Source organism: Camarhynchus parvulus, chromosome 10 (assembly GCF_901933205.1).
Source record: "Camarhynchus parvulus chromosome 10, STF_HiC, whole genome shotgun sequence".
NCBI lineage: Eukaryota > Metazoa > Chordata > Aves > Passeriformes > Thraupidae > Camarhynchus > Camarhynchus parvulus.
In genome coordinates this window covers 13587535-13602975 of record NC_044580.1, presented here as the reverse complement: position 1 = coordinate 13602975, position 15441 = coordinate 13587535, and the positions used below count along the sequence as shown (strand labels likewise).

The window sequence follows — 15441 nt, the reverse complement described above, 5'->3', positions numbered from 1 at the left end:
TTGGAGCAGAAAAGAGGTGAGAGTTTGAGGTAGGAGAAAGTTATGAAGTTGCTTAGGATTAATTTAAGGGATTCTAAGCAGTAGGAAAAAGAAACTCTATAGATAAAGGAAGAGTAAATATAGAATAATTGTATAAAGCTGCCTTCTGCAATTAATGAAATAATAGGAATAGTCCAGTGGGAGAGTAACTGGAATAAAGAAAGCAAACATGGACAGTGACAAAAGAGAGTATTGGGAAAATGAAAGATGTGATTTAGAATTATTAAGCAAGAGTAGAGAGAAAAGCTGCATTGGACAGGAAGGTTATGGATTTTCTCACCTTCTTCTCCTTCCCAAGTTCTTGCTTATTAAAAAGTTATTAAAGCAAATTTTAGCATATAGAAGGTGCTGGAGAAGGCTTATCTTTGAAGCAATCTACAGGCATCCTTGCTTTGCTTTCCAGCAGTCTCTCAAGCCCAGCTGCTCCAGGCTGTCTGACGTTTTTCTCCAAGTTTGAGTCGGGAAACCTTCGGAAGGCGATCCAAGTGCGTGAGTAAGTACCCCTGCACAGAGGTGTCCCAGTGTGGGATGGTGGCCTTCTCCTGGCTTTGCAAAGGGTCAGCCAGGGAAGCAGCTTAGATGATGTGAAGCTTATTATGCCTTCTAACACCTGGATGTCACGGAAGGAACGTGATTAAGAAAACAGAGCTCAAAATGTTTTGACTATTATAGTGTGAGTATTTAATGGTGTTTGATGGTGATGCTCACAAAATATCAATCAATTTGACTGCATTGCTGCTGTCAACATGTTCAGCGGCAGACAGGGGGTGTTCATGGCCACTGCTTTTATTATTTTCCTTCACAGGTTTGAGTATGACCTAATTATGAATGCAGATGTGAACAGCAGCCAGCACCACCAGTGGTTCTACTTCGAGGTCTGTGACATGAAGTCAGCAGTTCCCTATCGCTTCAACATCATCAACTGTGAGAAGCTCAACAGCCAGTTTAATTATGGTATGAGCCTTTGGGGAATTGGGGCAGCCTTCTCTTCACAAGAATATCTTTTTAGTGCTATAAGGGTTTCAAACTCTCCGTGTCTATAAATATAAGGGAGACTGTAAATTCAAGCTGCCCTGAAGTCCACTGAAAAAGTCACTTTAGATTTGTCAAGGAACCTTTGTCTATCCTCAAGAGGACCAAGGAGGAAACTGAATATTGAGACCTGGGAGAGGATTTGTGGGGGGAAATAAACATCACTGTTGTGTTTATAGACCAGAGCTGAAGAAGAATGGCACTAGGGCTGGGAGAGCTGGGGGGGGAAAGACAATCTGTTGGAACTGAATGAGCAGCATAGGATTCAAAAGTACTTCTAAGATTTAAATAAATGTGATAATCCTCAAACAAACATTCACGATTCTTTGGTTTTATCTAGTAAGACATCTTTGGACCTACCAAAATTTCTGTTAATATTAATGATGATAAAAAATTCTGTTCCTTGCTGTCCTTGAGCTCCTGCCATGGTTCAGGAGGAAGGCAGAATTGTTCAGAAACAGGCTGGGCAAATCCCATCTTTCAATGCCTGTTTTAGAAAGAAATTATTTCTTGTGCAAGGAGACTGTGGATTGAATTCTTAGCTGGCATGGGCTGGGGGTTTTCTTGGTTTGTTTCCATGGAGCTCTGTTAATTTACACCAGCTCAAGACGTGGCTCAGAATGTTTAATAAGTCCATAATATTAGACTTTGCATTCCTCTGAAGCCCTGTGGCTACAGCCTCTAGCATCACCAGGACGACTCTCTGAGGGTCAATGTACCTATAACAAACAGCCTGAGGAGCTGGGGTCACTTGTGTGTGTGAAACTGGCTGGATGAGTGCCATGATAAATTAAAAGGCATTTACTCTTTAACCCAAAGGGCTGAAGTTCAAGTATTCATACAGACCCCAATTGAATTTTTTTGGTCATCTTATACTGCTTACCTGAATTATCAGACCATTCAGTGTGGTGTGTGTGGTAGGAGCCTGAAAATGAAGGATGTTGATGTCCTATTTTAAACCACAATGCAATTGTTGATGTAGCCCCCAGTCCCTTCACTCTTGTAGCCAGCGATTCAGGCTGTTATTGGTGGAAGTTTGACATCAGCTAGTTCGGCTGTTGTCAGCATTTATAATCTAATTTTGTGTACCTGAAACTGCACATGACTCACATGTTCAAGCATGCAATGAATAATATATTTGGAAGAGAAATGTGAAAATACCATCTGGACTAAGGAGGGAGGCTAAGCCATGGCTTGCTTTTGGATGGCTTGTTTGTGGGGTTGGCTATCAGCAATTCCTCTGTGGGTTCCTTCTGCTGCTCCGAGCAGGCAGTGAAGCTCCAGCTTTTCTGGCTTGGCTGAGCAAGGCTCACTACTCCTTCCAGCACATGCAGAGCATTTGCACAGACAAGTGGCAAGAGATGCTGTTTATTTGTCACATTCCCTCTGCACCTTCCTGGGCTAATGCCCACACTCTGAGACAAAAAGCCTGCAGTTGTGATGTAGTGCCAAAGTGCTCTGGGTGGCAATTCTTTGCTGCTCCTGGTTACTTGTCTGGTTTGATTTTTCCCATTTGCTCTAGGTTAGATGGCACTGTGTGACTTTCAAATCAGCAGGAAGGATTTTTAATGAAATGGTTGTGGCCAGGAGCAGAGTGAGACAGGAGGCACAACCTCCACCTCTCTCCTTCCCCCTCTTTCACTAACTTACTCTGCCATGGGAGATTTAATCAGAACCCTGATTTCAGTTTGTTTTCTAAAACTGAACATTTCCACAGGGGAAGTAAAAAGGAAAAACTGATTTTTAAATTTTTTTTTCCATTAGAATGAGATGGCAGACTAGTGGCAGCCATTGCTGTGAGACAGTTTAGTGTGTGAGTCCTTTGGACTCAGAAGGGCAGGAGCTGGCATTCAGGATATCAAGAGCCCTGCAGACACTGAGCCTCACATCACTTCCCTGCTCACCTGGACAGGCCTGTGTCTCTCAAAATTTGTAGTGACCATGTCCTGGTACCAAATACAGAATTGCTTCTTGTACATAACTCACAGCACTGGTTCAGAAAACAGCATTATAAAGTCTGCTCCTGGCTGTGGTGAGTTAGTGCTGCCCCATAGCACAGCCCAAGGGGAGCTGGAAAAGCATTGCTGATGATACTTCTGGGCTCCAACAGTGCTGGGGAGTTTAACAGAGAAACCCAAAGGAGGAAGGGAGCTGAATAGCTGTTAATGGAAATGTGTCATCAGTATTAATGATTTTCAAGCATCACCTCCCCCCAGCACAAGAACAGCCAAGAGGAGGCTCGGGGGGCAACTTATCAACATGCAAAAATACTTGGGAGGGCATTTTTCTCTTTTTTTAAATGTTCTCTCACAGAAGTGGTGCCAGCATCATTGCTGGGCTCAGCTGTGGCTGTGCTGGGTCCACTGGAGCTGCTGACAGGAGCCTCCCCTGCAGCCCCTGGCCAGGGATGCACTGTGCAGAGAGCTCTGCTGGGGAGGGCAGCATCCTCGCCCTGCCCTAAAGAGCAGGCAGGTGTGTGCAGCCAAGGAAATTGATACAAATCTCCCTGCAGGTAGGCTGGCTTCATGGAGCTGTGAGTAATGGACGTGAAGCTCAGATCAGAGAAAGCCTTACCCCTCAGGTCATGAGATGGTAATATTTTGGAGGTCAGGAAGAGGTCATGCTCTGGGGTAATGCAGAACAAAGATGGGTGCTATTGTTATCAGCATTTATGATGCTTAGGTGTTATTTAGCACTAATAGTGAGTTTAAAACCTTGTAGTTTTGCTTGCTGATTTTGGAAGGCAGGGTTCTGGATCCACCACAGATCTCTGATGCTACGGTAGGATTAAGAGTTCAATAATAGTGCAGCCAAGCATAAAATATTGGACTAACCAAATTACTGATCTTGTTGATGCCTTGATTCATATTATTTTCTTTCCCTTCCTCTGTTTATAAACAAAATGGTTTGCAAAGACCAGAAGAATAATTTATTTTTTAATAAACTCCATTCAGCTCATTTCTTCTGGAGGGACTTTTTGTACAGACATGGCTGTCTGAGAACAACACACAGGGCTTTGGGAATGTATTTACTCTGCATAAACTATCAGCAGAGAGAGCACAGAAAAAATAATGATGCTTCTTCTTTAGCCTTTTCCTTCCCACTCCTGTGTTTTCCAGCCAGGGGAGTCACATCACCTGAACCTGTGCTGTTTTCTGCAGGCATGCAGCTGGTCATGTACTCAGTGAGGGAAGCTCTCCAGGGCAGGCCTCGCTGGACTCGGGCAGGCCAGGAGATCTGCTACTACAAGTAAGTGCACCTTTGGTGGATCATTTGTGCCTTCCTTTTGGTGGATCATTTGTGCTTTCCCTTCTCTACTGTTTGGCTCCTGATGCCATCAGCCTCTTGCCACCTGTGCCCCCTGTTTCAGATGTCTGTAGGTTGGTGCTGGCTCAATGTGTTGCGTGCTTCCACCCTCAGACAACAGCCACAAGCGGGATTTGCTATTAGATGCCAGGAGATGTGCAGAATTCCCTTGCCCAGAAGGAAAGGTGAAGTAGTGTAGTTGTTTTTTCCCCAGGCTGGGAAGAGAAGAGCTGGATGGGATCGTTGTTTTTCTGTTGCATACTCAGACTTGTGTAAGAGATACAGGAGCTGAGGAGCCAAAGAATGGGTTGAACATACAACAGTCAGGAATCGTGACAAGCTCAGTGCTGATATTTGGGCAAGTTGCCTGTTTCAGGCTGCTTTTGCAGTGTGCCAGAGCCTCAGAAGTTGTCCCAATTTCTGTTGGAATTTTTTTTTCAGGGGAGGGCATTATCACAGATTATCCTCTCTCAGCCTAGCATCTGCCTACAGCAATTTGAGTAGCTATTTTATTTTGTTTCAAGTACTTTTTGCTGACCTTCATGCACCCGACCTTAATCTTTTCTACCTTAAGAGCTCGCATATGTGGTTCAGTGGTTTTCCTTTACATGCCTGTAATCTCTGGCTTCTCTGAGCATGGGCAGATTTTTCATGCTGGATACCATTGCAGTGGCTTCCCATATCATTAGCAAGGCAGCTATTGTGCAGTGATTAAACAGCAGCTGACTTCCAAGATTAAGCCATGATTGTGCAATTAAGCCTGTAATCAGATTCTTGTTCAGAATATATGAGAGAATTGTTTTATTGATTTGGAATATTCTTTGTTTTCTAGCTGTACACTGAATTATATGTCAACATAATCATCTAGGATAAGTACTTGTTGTCTCCCATTTATTGTGTGTTCCTGGTTCTCACATATTTTTGTACACACAAGAATGTGCACGCGCACACATAAATACATTTTCACCTCTACCGAAACTTTAATGTTTTTCTTTCAGTGATTATAAAAGAGATTCTCAGTCATCAGAAGTTGTAGGAGGGAGGGAATGTGAAACTAGTGTGGTTTGGGCTGCTTAGGCCTTGTCTCAGAAGAGAAGGATTGCTATAGTGATGTCGCACTGCCAGTGTTTTGGGGAAAGAGCTCACTTCAGTTCCTTTCACTCTGCTCACAGGTATCCTAAGGTGAGGCTGCATATTTTGAAAGGAATCTCATCCAATTTTTTTTTTTTTACCAGGAGTTATTAATAAACATGGGAAAATAGTGATACACTTTCAAAAATACAGAGGAACCCAGACATGCCTTTGACAGCAGGGCCTTTACAGGGGAGACACCTCTGAGCTGAAGGACAGGGGGAGGAAAAGCTCGTTGGTGAGATGTCTGTGTGAAGCAGGTTGGCTGATTTTTGGCATTCATCTTCCCTGTGGATGGGGTAGTTTACTCATAAAGATGAATGTTGTGGCACAGCTGTGTCACTGTGTTCCTTTCTCATAGGTCTCACAAGAGTTTTTATGTTGTGGGGAATATTAGCAGAGCTCTTGTCAGAAAATAGCTGAGTGACACTTCTGCTCTATTTTATTGTCTCTCTGTGAAGTGACAGGATACACCCATGATAAACAGTTGCAGTTACAATAAGATCGTCTAATTCTCTTGCTGTCTTGGCAGCTTTTGTGCACTGAATAATATTCCTTTCTGGCAAATTATTTAAGGAATAATGGCAGCTGAGTGCTGAATTGGTGACAATGTGCTTGTGCCTTGGGTTTCATGGCTCATTCTAAGCATATTATCTAACATCCAGCTTTTTCAGACAGTAGTCAGGTCAGATAGTTAGGAGGTACATGGAATGTTTTGTTCTCACATCAGCACTAAAAACTTGGCTGTTTAGTGATCGCAACAATGTCAGAATTAGGTCTTCTCTTTTCAGCATCTTTATAATCACATTAGATGAAATAAACATCATAACACGAGCAGGTCACTTCTCTGCTCTAATGGTGTCTGTGAGAGGGTGAGATATCAGCCTCTCTCTGAGAGCACCTGGCCTTTGCAATGTGACTGAACACCTCAATGGCACAATGGCTGGGGGAATATTCTACTTCAGCTGGGATTCTGCCTGAAATATTGACAACAAAAATATCCGATCGTGGATTTGCCCTTTGGAAAGGAAGTTGTGTTGTGCATTTTCTGCTTTCCAATGTGGCAGACCCCAAAATAACAGCCATGCCCAGTAAATTGTTGAATACAGCGTTTTATGGTATGGATCAGGGTGTTACTAAAGTGTCTTGCACTTAAGAACCACACTTAGAGATGTAAAGAAGTCCAGACATGGAAAATGAGGACACCAAACTCCAGGTGGGAAGTATTTTGGACCAAGGGAATACATCAACAGATTAGAAGAGAGAAACATTTTACTTTCTATTTGAACTCAGTTTTGAAGTGGCCCAGAAGTCTGGGATATTGATACTTTCTTTGGTGATTTTAGTCTAAGCTGAAAATGCCATCATCTAACAGTACTAAAATAGTAATTAAGTACTAAAATACATTTAGTATTTTACAATACTAAACGCTGCATATAGGAAGCCTAAAGATCAGATGGCTAACAGATATTGTTCCTAAATCACTTGGTGCTTTTGAATTTCTCAGTTACAGCCCAGCTCCTTTCCTGCCTGCATCTTTGTCCAAGCTGCTTCATCTGCCTGTTACCCCTCCTACAAAGGGTGGAAAATTAGAGTCACTTATCTGCCACCCAAAGAATGGAATAGATAAATGAGGAAGCATGTTTTAATCAGATAGTGTTTGCAAAGTTTTTTTTTTTTTAAGCTCAAAAATTATCTTGCAGAGTAAGAGATAAGTAGTATTATAATTATTATTAATTAACTCTTCACTGCTATGCTGGAAATACAATACTTGCGCATTTTTTTCTGAAGGAGAGCAGCAAACAAAGTGATTTCACTACTATAAAGTGACTGAAAGGCACAGTAGGTACAACTTACGTGTTCATTGAGAAGACTACACTTGGGTCTCTTTTTATTTTCTCTATTTTCTCTCCAATAACCAGTGTGTTGGCTTCTAGAAAGCATGAGAGACTTTCAACATGTTTTTGAAAGAGAAGACAAATAAGGTAGTGGGGACCAGATGTTGCCAGAGTCCTTTATTCCTTTCCTTTTCCTTGCTTGTTACTTTAGGCTCCATGCTGATATGGTAGGGTGTTGTGATGAAAAAGTGGTGAGGAACTAAAAAGCATCAATCTGGTGGAGGAAAAAGGAAGCAATAGAGTTATTTTGGCTTGACAGCAGTAGGAGGAGAGGGAGGCACAGAGGAAAAATGTTATTTTTTTAGGTTTCTTTCAAAAATATTCAGAGCTACTGCTTTGTATGATGGATTGTGAGGAGACCAGATTATACACAGTAAAAGTACATGATCATTTACACTGCTTACACACAGGGGTTTTTCTTTTCAGTGCAAGACTGAAGACTATTGAAGCCAAAGCCACCTGTAAGCTTGCTGTTACTGCCAGATAGCTTGCTATGGATTGAAGCAGGTGTCAAGAAGTGGTGCAAAAGTCTGGAAATGTCTTTTCTGGGTGGGTAGTTGGGTGGAACAGCAGAGATGCTGGGGACAAGGATGAAATGTGCTGCTGAGCACTGCTGTGAGAGCATCCCTGCCCTGGGGCTCGTGTCTGAGCAGGCAGGAGTGAGCAGCACTGAACTGCCAGTGTGGCATCAAGGTCAGAGGTGTCTCTTGCTGTAAAACCCCTGGGTTGAAGTGGCTGTTTTAGGTAGGAGATGGCATTTGTCTGACTTGTCTGCAGAATTACAGACTACAGAGGGAGAAGCCTTTATTTTGGAGTGTTAGGGACAGGTGGGAATAATGTCTGTGTCAAATATTTAGGCAGTATCTGCCTGCAAAGACCTTCTTCCTCCCACACCTCTAACTACAAAGGTCAACTTGGAGGGGAGGACTTGGAAGAATTCAACAGTTTTGTGACCACACTCTATGAATAAGGTGATCTAACCTATACTCAGTGGCACTGAGTATAATAGAGGCCATGGAGGTAGGTGAGCATTTTCCTTCTGCACCATGCAGGAAATGGCTCTTAATTATCCTTCATTGTCAAAATTACCAGGAACTATATTAAATGTCATTATTCTGACTTCAAAAAGACACCAGACTTTAACCCTTGATCCAGTGAAATACATATATAAATGCTAAGTTCATATTTCTATATTTGTGGGTTTATTGATTTTTTCCCCCTTTTAGTCTTTGTCCAATATTAAGGTGCTTTATTTTCAAAAGAAATGTTGGGGTAAAGGGTTCAGCTGAGAATAAAATCATAGGCTTTTCAGGTTGCCATTGTGACTCAGTGTTCCTGCACTATCTATTGATCCATTTGGTATCACTCACCCCACATGTTCTTAACTATTGAATTCAAGTGAAAACCTAGCAGCATTGTATTGTCTCTCCCTTATGAAAAAGAGCTGATTATTTTGGAGAATTTGACAAGAATAATTATCTTTTCTCTCCACCCCTTTGAATAAAAATGAACAGCAGCAAAATAAACTAGTATTGTAAAATTCAGGAGTTGAAATTGCATCTTTTGGTTGCCTCTTCTATTTTGCATTTTAATGCAACATTGATGATAACATTTGTCAAAGAAACCTCACAGTCCTTCAGAATCAGAAGGTTTGGCAACAGCATAATTGGTGCAATGTGGGAAAAATATTGTTTGAAATGTACTTATGGATGCAATTTGCTCTGAGGCTTCTCCCTAAAGTGCATGATTTGTCACTTCATCTCTGCTGAAAGAAAACTTTCCTACTCAGCCTGAAGTCATCTCTTCATCAGAGTGAGTCTCCTGCAAGAGACCAGCTCCTGACAGCAGACTGAGGAGCTTGTTACAAGATTTGCAGTTTTGCTGAAGGCAGTGTCAGGGATCTGTGTGCTCTCTTAGACCGTGTCAGTGCTGACCAGCCTCACCCAGAGCTCTGCTGAAGTGAGGCTGCAGCTCAGTCCCTGCTGTGTCCCTGCTTTGCTGCACATCCTCATCTGGATCCTGACCTGTGAAGGGACCTGATGGCTGGACCCAGACCTGCCTCACCACCACAACCTTGTCTGATGATCTGAACCTGGGGTTGAGCTCCTCTGCTGTCCCCAGGCATGCCCTGATCAGGTGCTGTGGGAGATGATCCTGCCCCAAGAGTTCTCTGCTCTTCTGGCTTCCATGTCAAGCTCAGCTCCCTATTTTTAGGGAGCAGCTAGACCTCACTGTTCCCTGAGAGGAAGAGGGTCAAATCTTCAAAAAACAGGGTTACAAAGAAGATTTTTTGGGTTGGTCACAACTGGAAAATCTGTATGAGGTCACTTCTCTCTCATGCCCAGTCTCTACCCAAACCCACTCTCTTCTTTCCTCTCAGCAAAGTGCCTTTGATGGTATTTGAAACATATTTATGCATGTCCTATTTATTATTTATTTTTACTTCTGAAATATCTTTTTTTTCCTGTGGTGGAACTGAATAGTTGGTTTGGTAGGATATTCATATTTTCTAAATCTCCAGGCTTTTTGCAGAATATTTTCTTATGGCATTGTTCAGGGCTGTGAATAGGAACCTGCCTCTCTGAGCAAGATAATGTGAATATCTGAAGAAATACAGCAATTTTAGCTGAATGCACAGTTTAAACATGTCTGGACTCTGCTATGTGAGCTACTATTAGCTGACTGCTTCTTTATTTGCATCTTAACAAAATGAAGCATTAATGGATTTTATTTTCCTAGGAGAGTGCTCCCATCCCTCAGCAGCACATGACTGGCAGTGCCCTGCACTGCCATGTGAAGTTCTGCCTCCCAACTCCCTACTGGGCTTTGTGTCCTGTTGTGTGGATGCTTCTCTGAATGCTTTTTTTTCCCATGGCTGCTTCAAATGCACATCTAGAAGTGAAAGGCATTTACTTTCCTCTTCTTTCTCTCCTTGCAGAAACCACTACCGCTGCAGGAGTGCAGCTGCAGGAGGAGGTGTGAGGAGAAGGTTCTACTACACCCTCACCTTCAGCATCAAGTTCCCTCACAAAGATGATGTCTGCTACCTGGCCTACCACTACCCCTACACCTACTCCACAATGATGGTAATGCTGACATGTCCACCTAGATAAGATAATGGTTGGAGCTGCTTGGCTATGTGCAGATTTTGAGATGACACAGAGGATTGATTTCACACCTCCTCATCCATGGGAGTGCTCAGAGTCAGGTTGGATGGGGCTTTGAGCAACCTGGTCCAGGGGAATGGCAGAGGGGTTGGAATGAGATGATCCTTAAGGTCCCTTCCCACTGAAACCATTCTGTGATCATTGGTGTCATTGCCTTGTTTTGTCAGCTGTAAAGCCCAGAATGCTGCAGGAGAAAAGAAATTTCTCTGTAGGACAAGCTGAGCACAAACCATCAGTGCTTATACCAGTCATAACACAGACCAAAGGTGTCTCCACTCACTTGGGGCAGCAGGATCCTCCTGCTGAAGGGCTGGGAAGCAGAGGGGCTAAACCTAATGACAGCTCAGATGTGCTGCCTGCTCCTCCTCCTGGCACAGGGTAGCAGCAGAGCTGCACCCAGCATTACCAGGCTGCTGGACCCCATCTGACACTTTGCCAGCTCTTTCCTTGGTGCCAGCTGGAGTGTCAGTAGGAATTTGTGACACTCCCACCAGTGCTGTCAGTACAGAAACTAAAAGAATACACCTCCATGGCATAAATTTATGAGTGATACCAAGTTTTTTTTCTGGGCACAGGTTTGTTTTCCACAGTCTCTTCTGTGCAAAGGGGTGCATGGTAAGGGAATTTTCTGGGAAATGCATCCAATGTGCTTCCTCTATAATTGATGTAGGGGAGATAGGATGAAAGAAGTGAAATGAATAGTTCTGGGAGTAGCTTTGCTTTGATGCTAAAGATGAGAATAATGCTACTGCAAATGAAACCACACAGTTCCAGTACATCAGTTTCCCTCCCTTCTCACTTCAGTTTCCATTGTCAACACTTTTTGGGCAATACATGCTGGTGTGGGCTGGTGGAGTTTGAGGTCACTGTGTTTTTTTATAATGATATCAGTTTGTCATAAGCAGATTTTGGATGCTGTGCTTTCCAGGGGACAGTGTTCTCCCCCAGGACTCACTGTGCTGCCTGACACACCAGCAGAGTTAGGCTTGGATTGATTCCCACTCAAGAAAGCCTCTTGTCAACTCTTTTGCATCCCATTATAGACATTCAAAGAAACTGCTTCCAATATCCGGGGGAAGGCCAGCCCAGCCTTCAGTCCAAAACATGTCTGTCAGCTCACTTCTCATCAGTTCCTCACCAGTTACTCCTAAAGTTCCAAGGGGAAGAGTGTGTGCTCCAGGGTGGGATCTGACCTTTAGCCCTGAAGGCACAAATATCTACAGTCTGCAGAGTAAAAAAGAGATGCAATACTGAAGAATTGGTTGGACCTATTCACCACCACACATTTCACATAAATGCAGTGCTTCATCATTATTTTACTGTTATTGATTTCTATCTTTTGCTGGCACAAAGCAAGAGAGACTTGGAGAGTTTGTGTGCTCTGGGAATGACTGAATATCTCACCTGCTCCTGAATGAATAGAATAGAGATGAAAAAGATGTTATTCCTAGGCTTCCAGGACCAGGTCTTTAAGTATTTCACTGTCTCTTCAAATAAAATGCTCATTGAAGTTAAAGGGAATTTTGCCGCAGGAAAAGTTTAAATGAACTTGGACACAATAAGGACCATGAAGTTTGGTAAATGGGAATTATGGGTGGAAAAGGCTGATAGATTGTCATGTCCAGCTCTAGCTAAAGCAAAATCACTACTTCTAATAATTCTGAAAGGCTTCTTTGCTTGGGCTAATTTAAAATGTCAAGTGATGCACTATACACATCTCCATTTTACTTTCATTTCCACCGTAAATAAACTAAATCAGGTTTGTGCATCAGTAGATTGCATTTTAAAGCATTTGTCCACTGGTGAAATATGTTGGTTTTACATATCAATAATAAATTAAAACTGATTATGAACCCAAGGGCTCAATTAAAGACATAGTGCTTTGGGGAAGAAGATAAACTTGTATATGGAGTTAGTAATTTGAAAATGTTTTAAAATATCATATATATTTAATGGTTATAGGCATATTTGCAGGAAATATTGCAGAATCCTATTTGAACTGGATGCACTCTGCAGTTCATTACTTCTTGTCCATTAGTAATTACATTTCTTTTATGAACAGTAATTTATCTATTTTTACATCACAGTATTAATTGTTTTGATATCTAGCTGAAATCTCTGTGGTAGCTATACCCAATTAAGTTTCACTGGGTACCAGGAACATAAGTAAATGATGATATTGAGTTCTCTGTATCTATGTGAGACTGTTAAATGCATTTAATAATTGAATTTACTTTATAGAGCTGTATTTTAATTGTTTTATAACATAGCTGACTGTAAATTTCAGTTCTGCGTTTACATGGCTCTATTTGAATGCTGAGAAAGCAGTCTGAAACACGGTGAGCTCCAATATTTGATAAACAGGGACGTGGTGTCCCATAAATGTAGATTAAAATTGAACCCTGACTCCTAGAGACAAACCCTCACCCTGTGTGGGTCACTCAGTGAAATGAAATGTTTCAATTTTTGTTAGGACAAGTGTGCTCACTGCACCTATTCCTACCAACTGGGAGACAACTGGTGCTGCCCAGCACTCAGCACCAGCCCACAGGGGCAGTGCTCACCCTCCTCAGCTGCACTGCAGAAAGACAAACAGAACCACACTTCATCTGCTGTGTGGGTGACAAGTGGCTCCGTGTCTAATGAGCCGATCGGAATTTGTTCCAAAAAGTCTTTCTGCTAAGCTGCCAGTTCTTTTCCTCAAATTTCTCAAGAAGCTGTTGGTCTTTAGAATTATTTAAAGCTGTCATAAACTTTGGGGGGTGGGGAGAAAATCTCCCTTTTTTTAAATAACTTCTTGGAAAGACACTCTTCAAATTTCCCACTACTGATTGTACAAAATGTTGTTTCGATAGAAACTTTTTGGCTGCCTCTGATATGGAGTTGTCACTGAGTTTCACTGGCATGTGCTTGACAGCTAGGCAATCAATTCTGTAAATGTTCAAAAGTGGTGAGTTTTCTCACATTCCTACAAAACCCTTATTAAAATATAAAGAGTAAATGCTTCTCTTTTGGATTTCATGCATGCATAGAAATTTCATTATGCTAACAAAAGCACCTAGGAACTGTTCAGGCAAAATCATAGGATAGTTTGGGCTGGAAGGGACATTTAAAGGTCATCTGGTCCAACCTCTCTGCAATAAAAAGGGACATCCTCAAGTAGATAATGATATAAGAATAAATATTCTGTGCAGCTTCAGTGAACTGCGCTGCATTGTGAATGGCTTGTGCGTATTTGTGGGATGTAAAAGGTGCTGATATTAACTGGCAAAAGAGAGCAGCTGGGAAGTTAGCAAGATATGAAATTAGTATCAAAAATAATATACAGCTACTGGAATAAAATCAGGTTTTATAGACTGTGAACTTCTTTATAAATCTGCTTCCTTGCTTCTTTTTCAGTCCCATCTTGATATCCTGGAACAAAATAGGAACCCTAAGAAGGTTTACTGGAGGCAGCAGACACTCTGCCAGACTCTAGGAGGAAATCCATGCCCACTGCTCACAATCACTGCCATGCCTGAGTCCAAAAACAGAGATCACCTGGAGCAGTTCTGTAAGTAGCCCAATGAAGCATTAACAAAAGATGCTGGTGAATTGTGCTCATGTCAGCAGTGACAGTAACAACCTCTTTTGTGAAAATGCTGATTTTCTTGTCTTTCTCATTTTGGAAAAAGGAATATAAATATGAGGAATAGCCAATTATGATGCTCTTTAAAAATTACAGGTTTGCATGGAAGAGGGAGGAGAACCGATACAATTTTGTACTTCTAATTTCTCTTCAATGATGTAAAACATTTGAAAAGTTCAAAATAAAATACTTCCTAAAGCAAAAAAAATTGTGAAATAACTAATTCAACAAGATTTTAAAAATATTTTATGTTTTCTACTAAAATTGTTATGTATTTTGAAGTCTTAAATTTGAAAAAAACCAAACAACCCCAAAACAAGATAACTCATTCCAAGCTGGACCAGCAATTGAAGTCTTCTGGTGAAATTCCAGTTCCTGCAGTGTGCCCAGTAGATCCATCTGGACACAATATATCTCTTTGCATTATGTCTGAGACCATACTGATTATGTTCTGTTTAATAGTAAATATTATAATTGCCATTTTATATCTAGAGCTGATTATTTCTCATTGTGAGAGCCAAAGATTTAGACTTTCAGTGGCCCTGACGAACAAGATTAAGATTTGCATGTTTCTGTAACTCAACAGCAAATGATTAAGATTTTGATTAGCATCACATTAGGTTAGCTTTGATTTTAGAGCCTAAATCATTAACTACTTATATGTAGGTTGATTTTTTTTTTCTGAAAGCAGAAACAAAGGTGTACAGTGATTTTTATTTTTTTTCTTATCTCTTCAAACATAACACAGGTTGACACCTTTGAGGCTTGTGGATATTTAAATTGTCTTAAGATCTTTTTAGATGTCAACTGAATACTTTTCATTACCTCACTTAAGTACTAGGCTAGAAGATTCCAAAGGGATTCTGTGACATGAACCACAGTTCTCATTGCAGACTTCTTCTACACTAAAAGGGACTTGAAATATGAGAGTTGGTGAAAGTTATTGCTATCTTTTTTGGTCCAGTTTTAGAGCAGAGCGACTGCAGCTATGCTGACATTACAGTATAATCATCCCCAGCTCTTACCTTTTTACTGTAATAACTTGATTACAAATTCAGCTTTTATCCTGGATTAGCAAATTTATATCATGAAACATGCTCTTCTTGCTTGAAATACTAAAGAAAAATAGCCAAGTACAGGCTACATGGGGAATTTATAATCTGCATGCACAGCTTTAATTGGAGCTGTCCATGCCTGGCTTGAAGAGAGAATTCCTGCCCTTAAGGCCTTTTTTGACACA

General features: G+C 41.5%; 1 protein-coding gene across 1 annotated transcript in view; it reads left to right on the top strand.

Annotated features, from left to right (window-relative positions):
- AGBL1 (ATP/GTP binding protein like 1) overlaps window positions 1-15441 on the top strand; it is a 263509-nt gene that overhangs the window by 65129 nt on the left and 182939 nt on the right. The window contains 5 exon segments of the mRNA XM_030955469.1: window positions 446-532; window positions 845-993; window positions 4233-4320; window positions 10345-10492; window positions 13973-14126. Coding sequence (XP_030811329.1) covers window positions 446-532; window positions 845-993; window positions 4233-4320; window positions 10345-10492; window positions 13973-14126 — 626 coding nt within the window.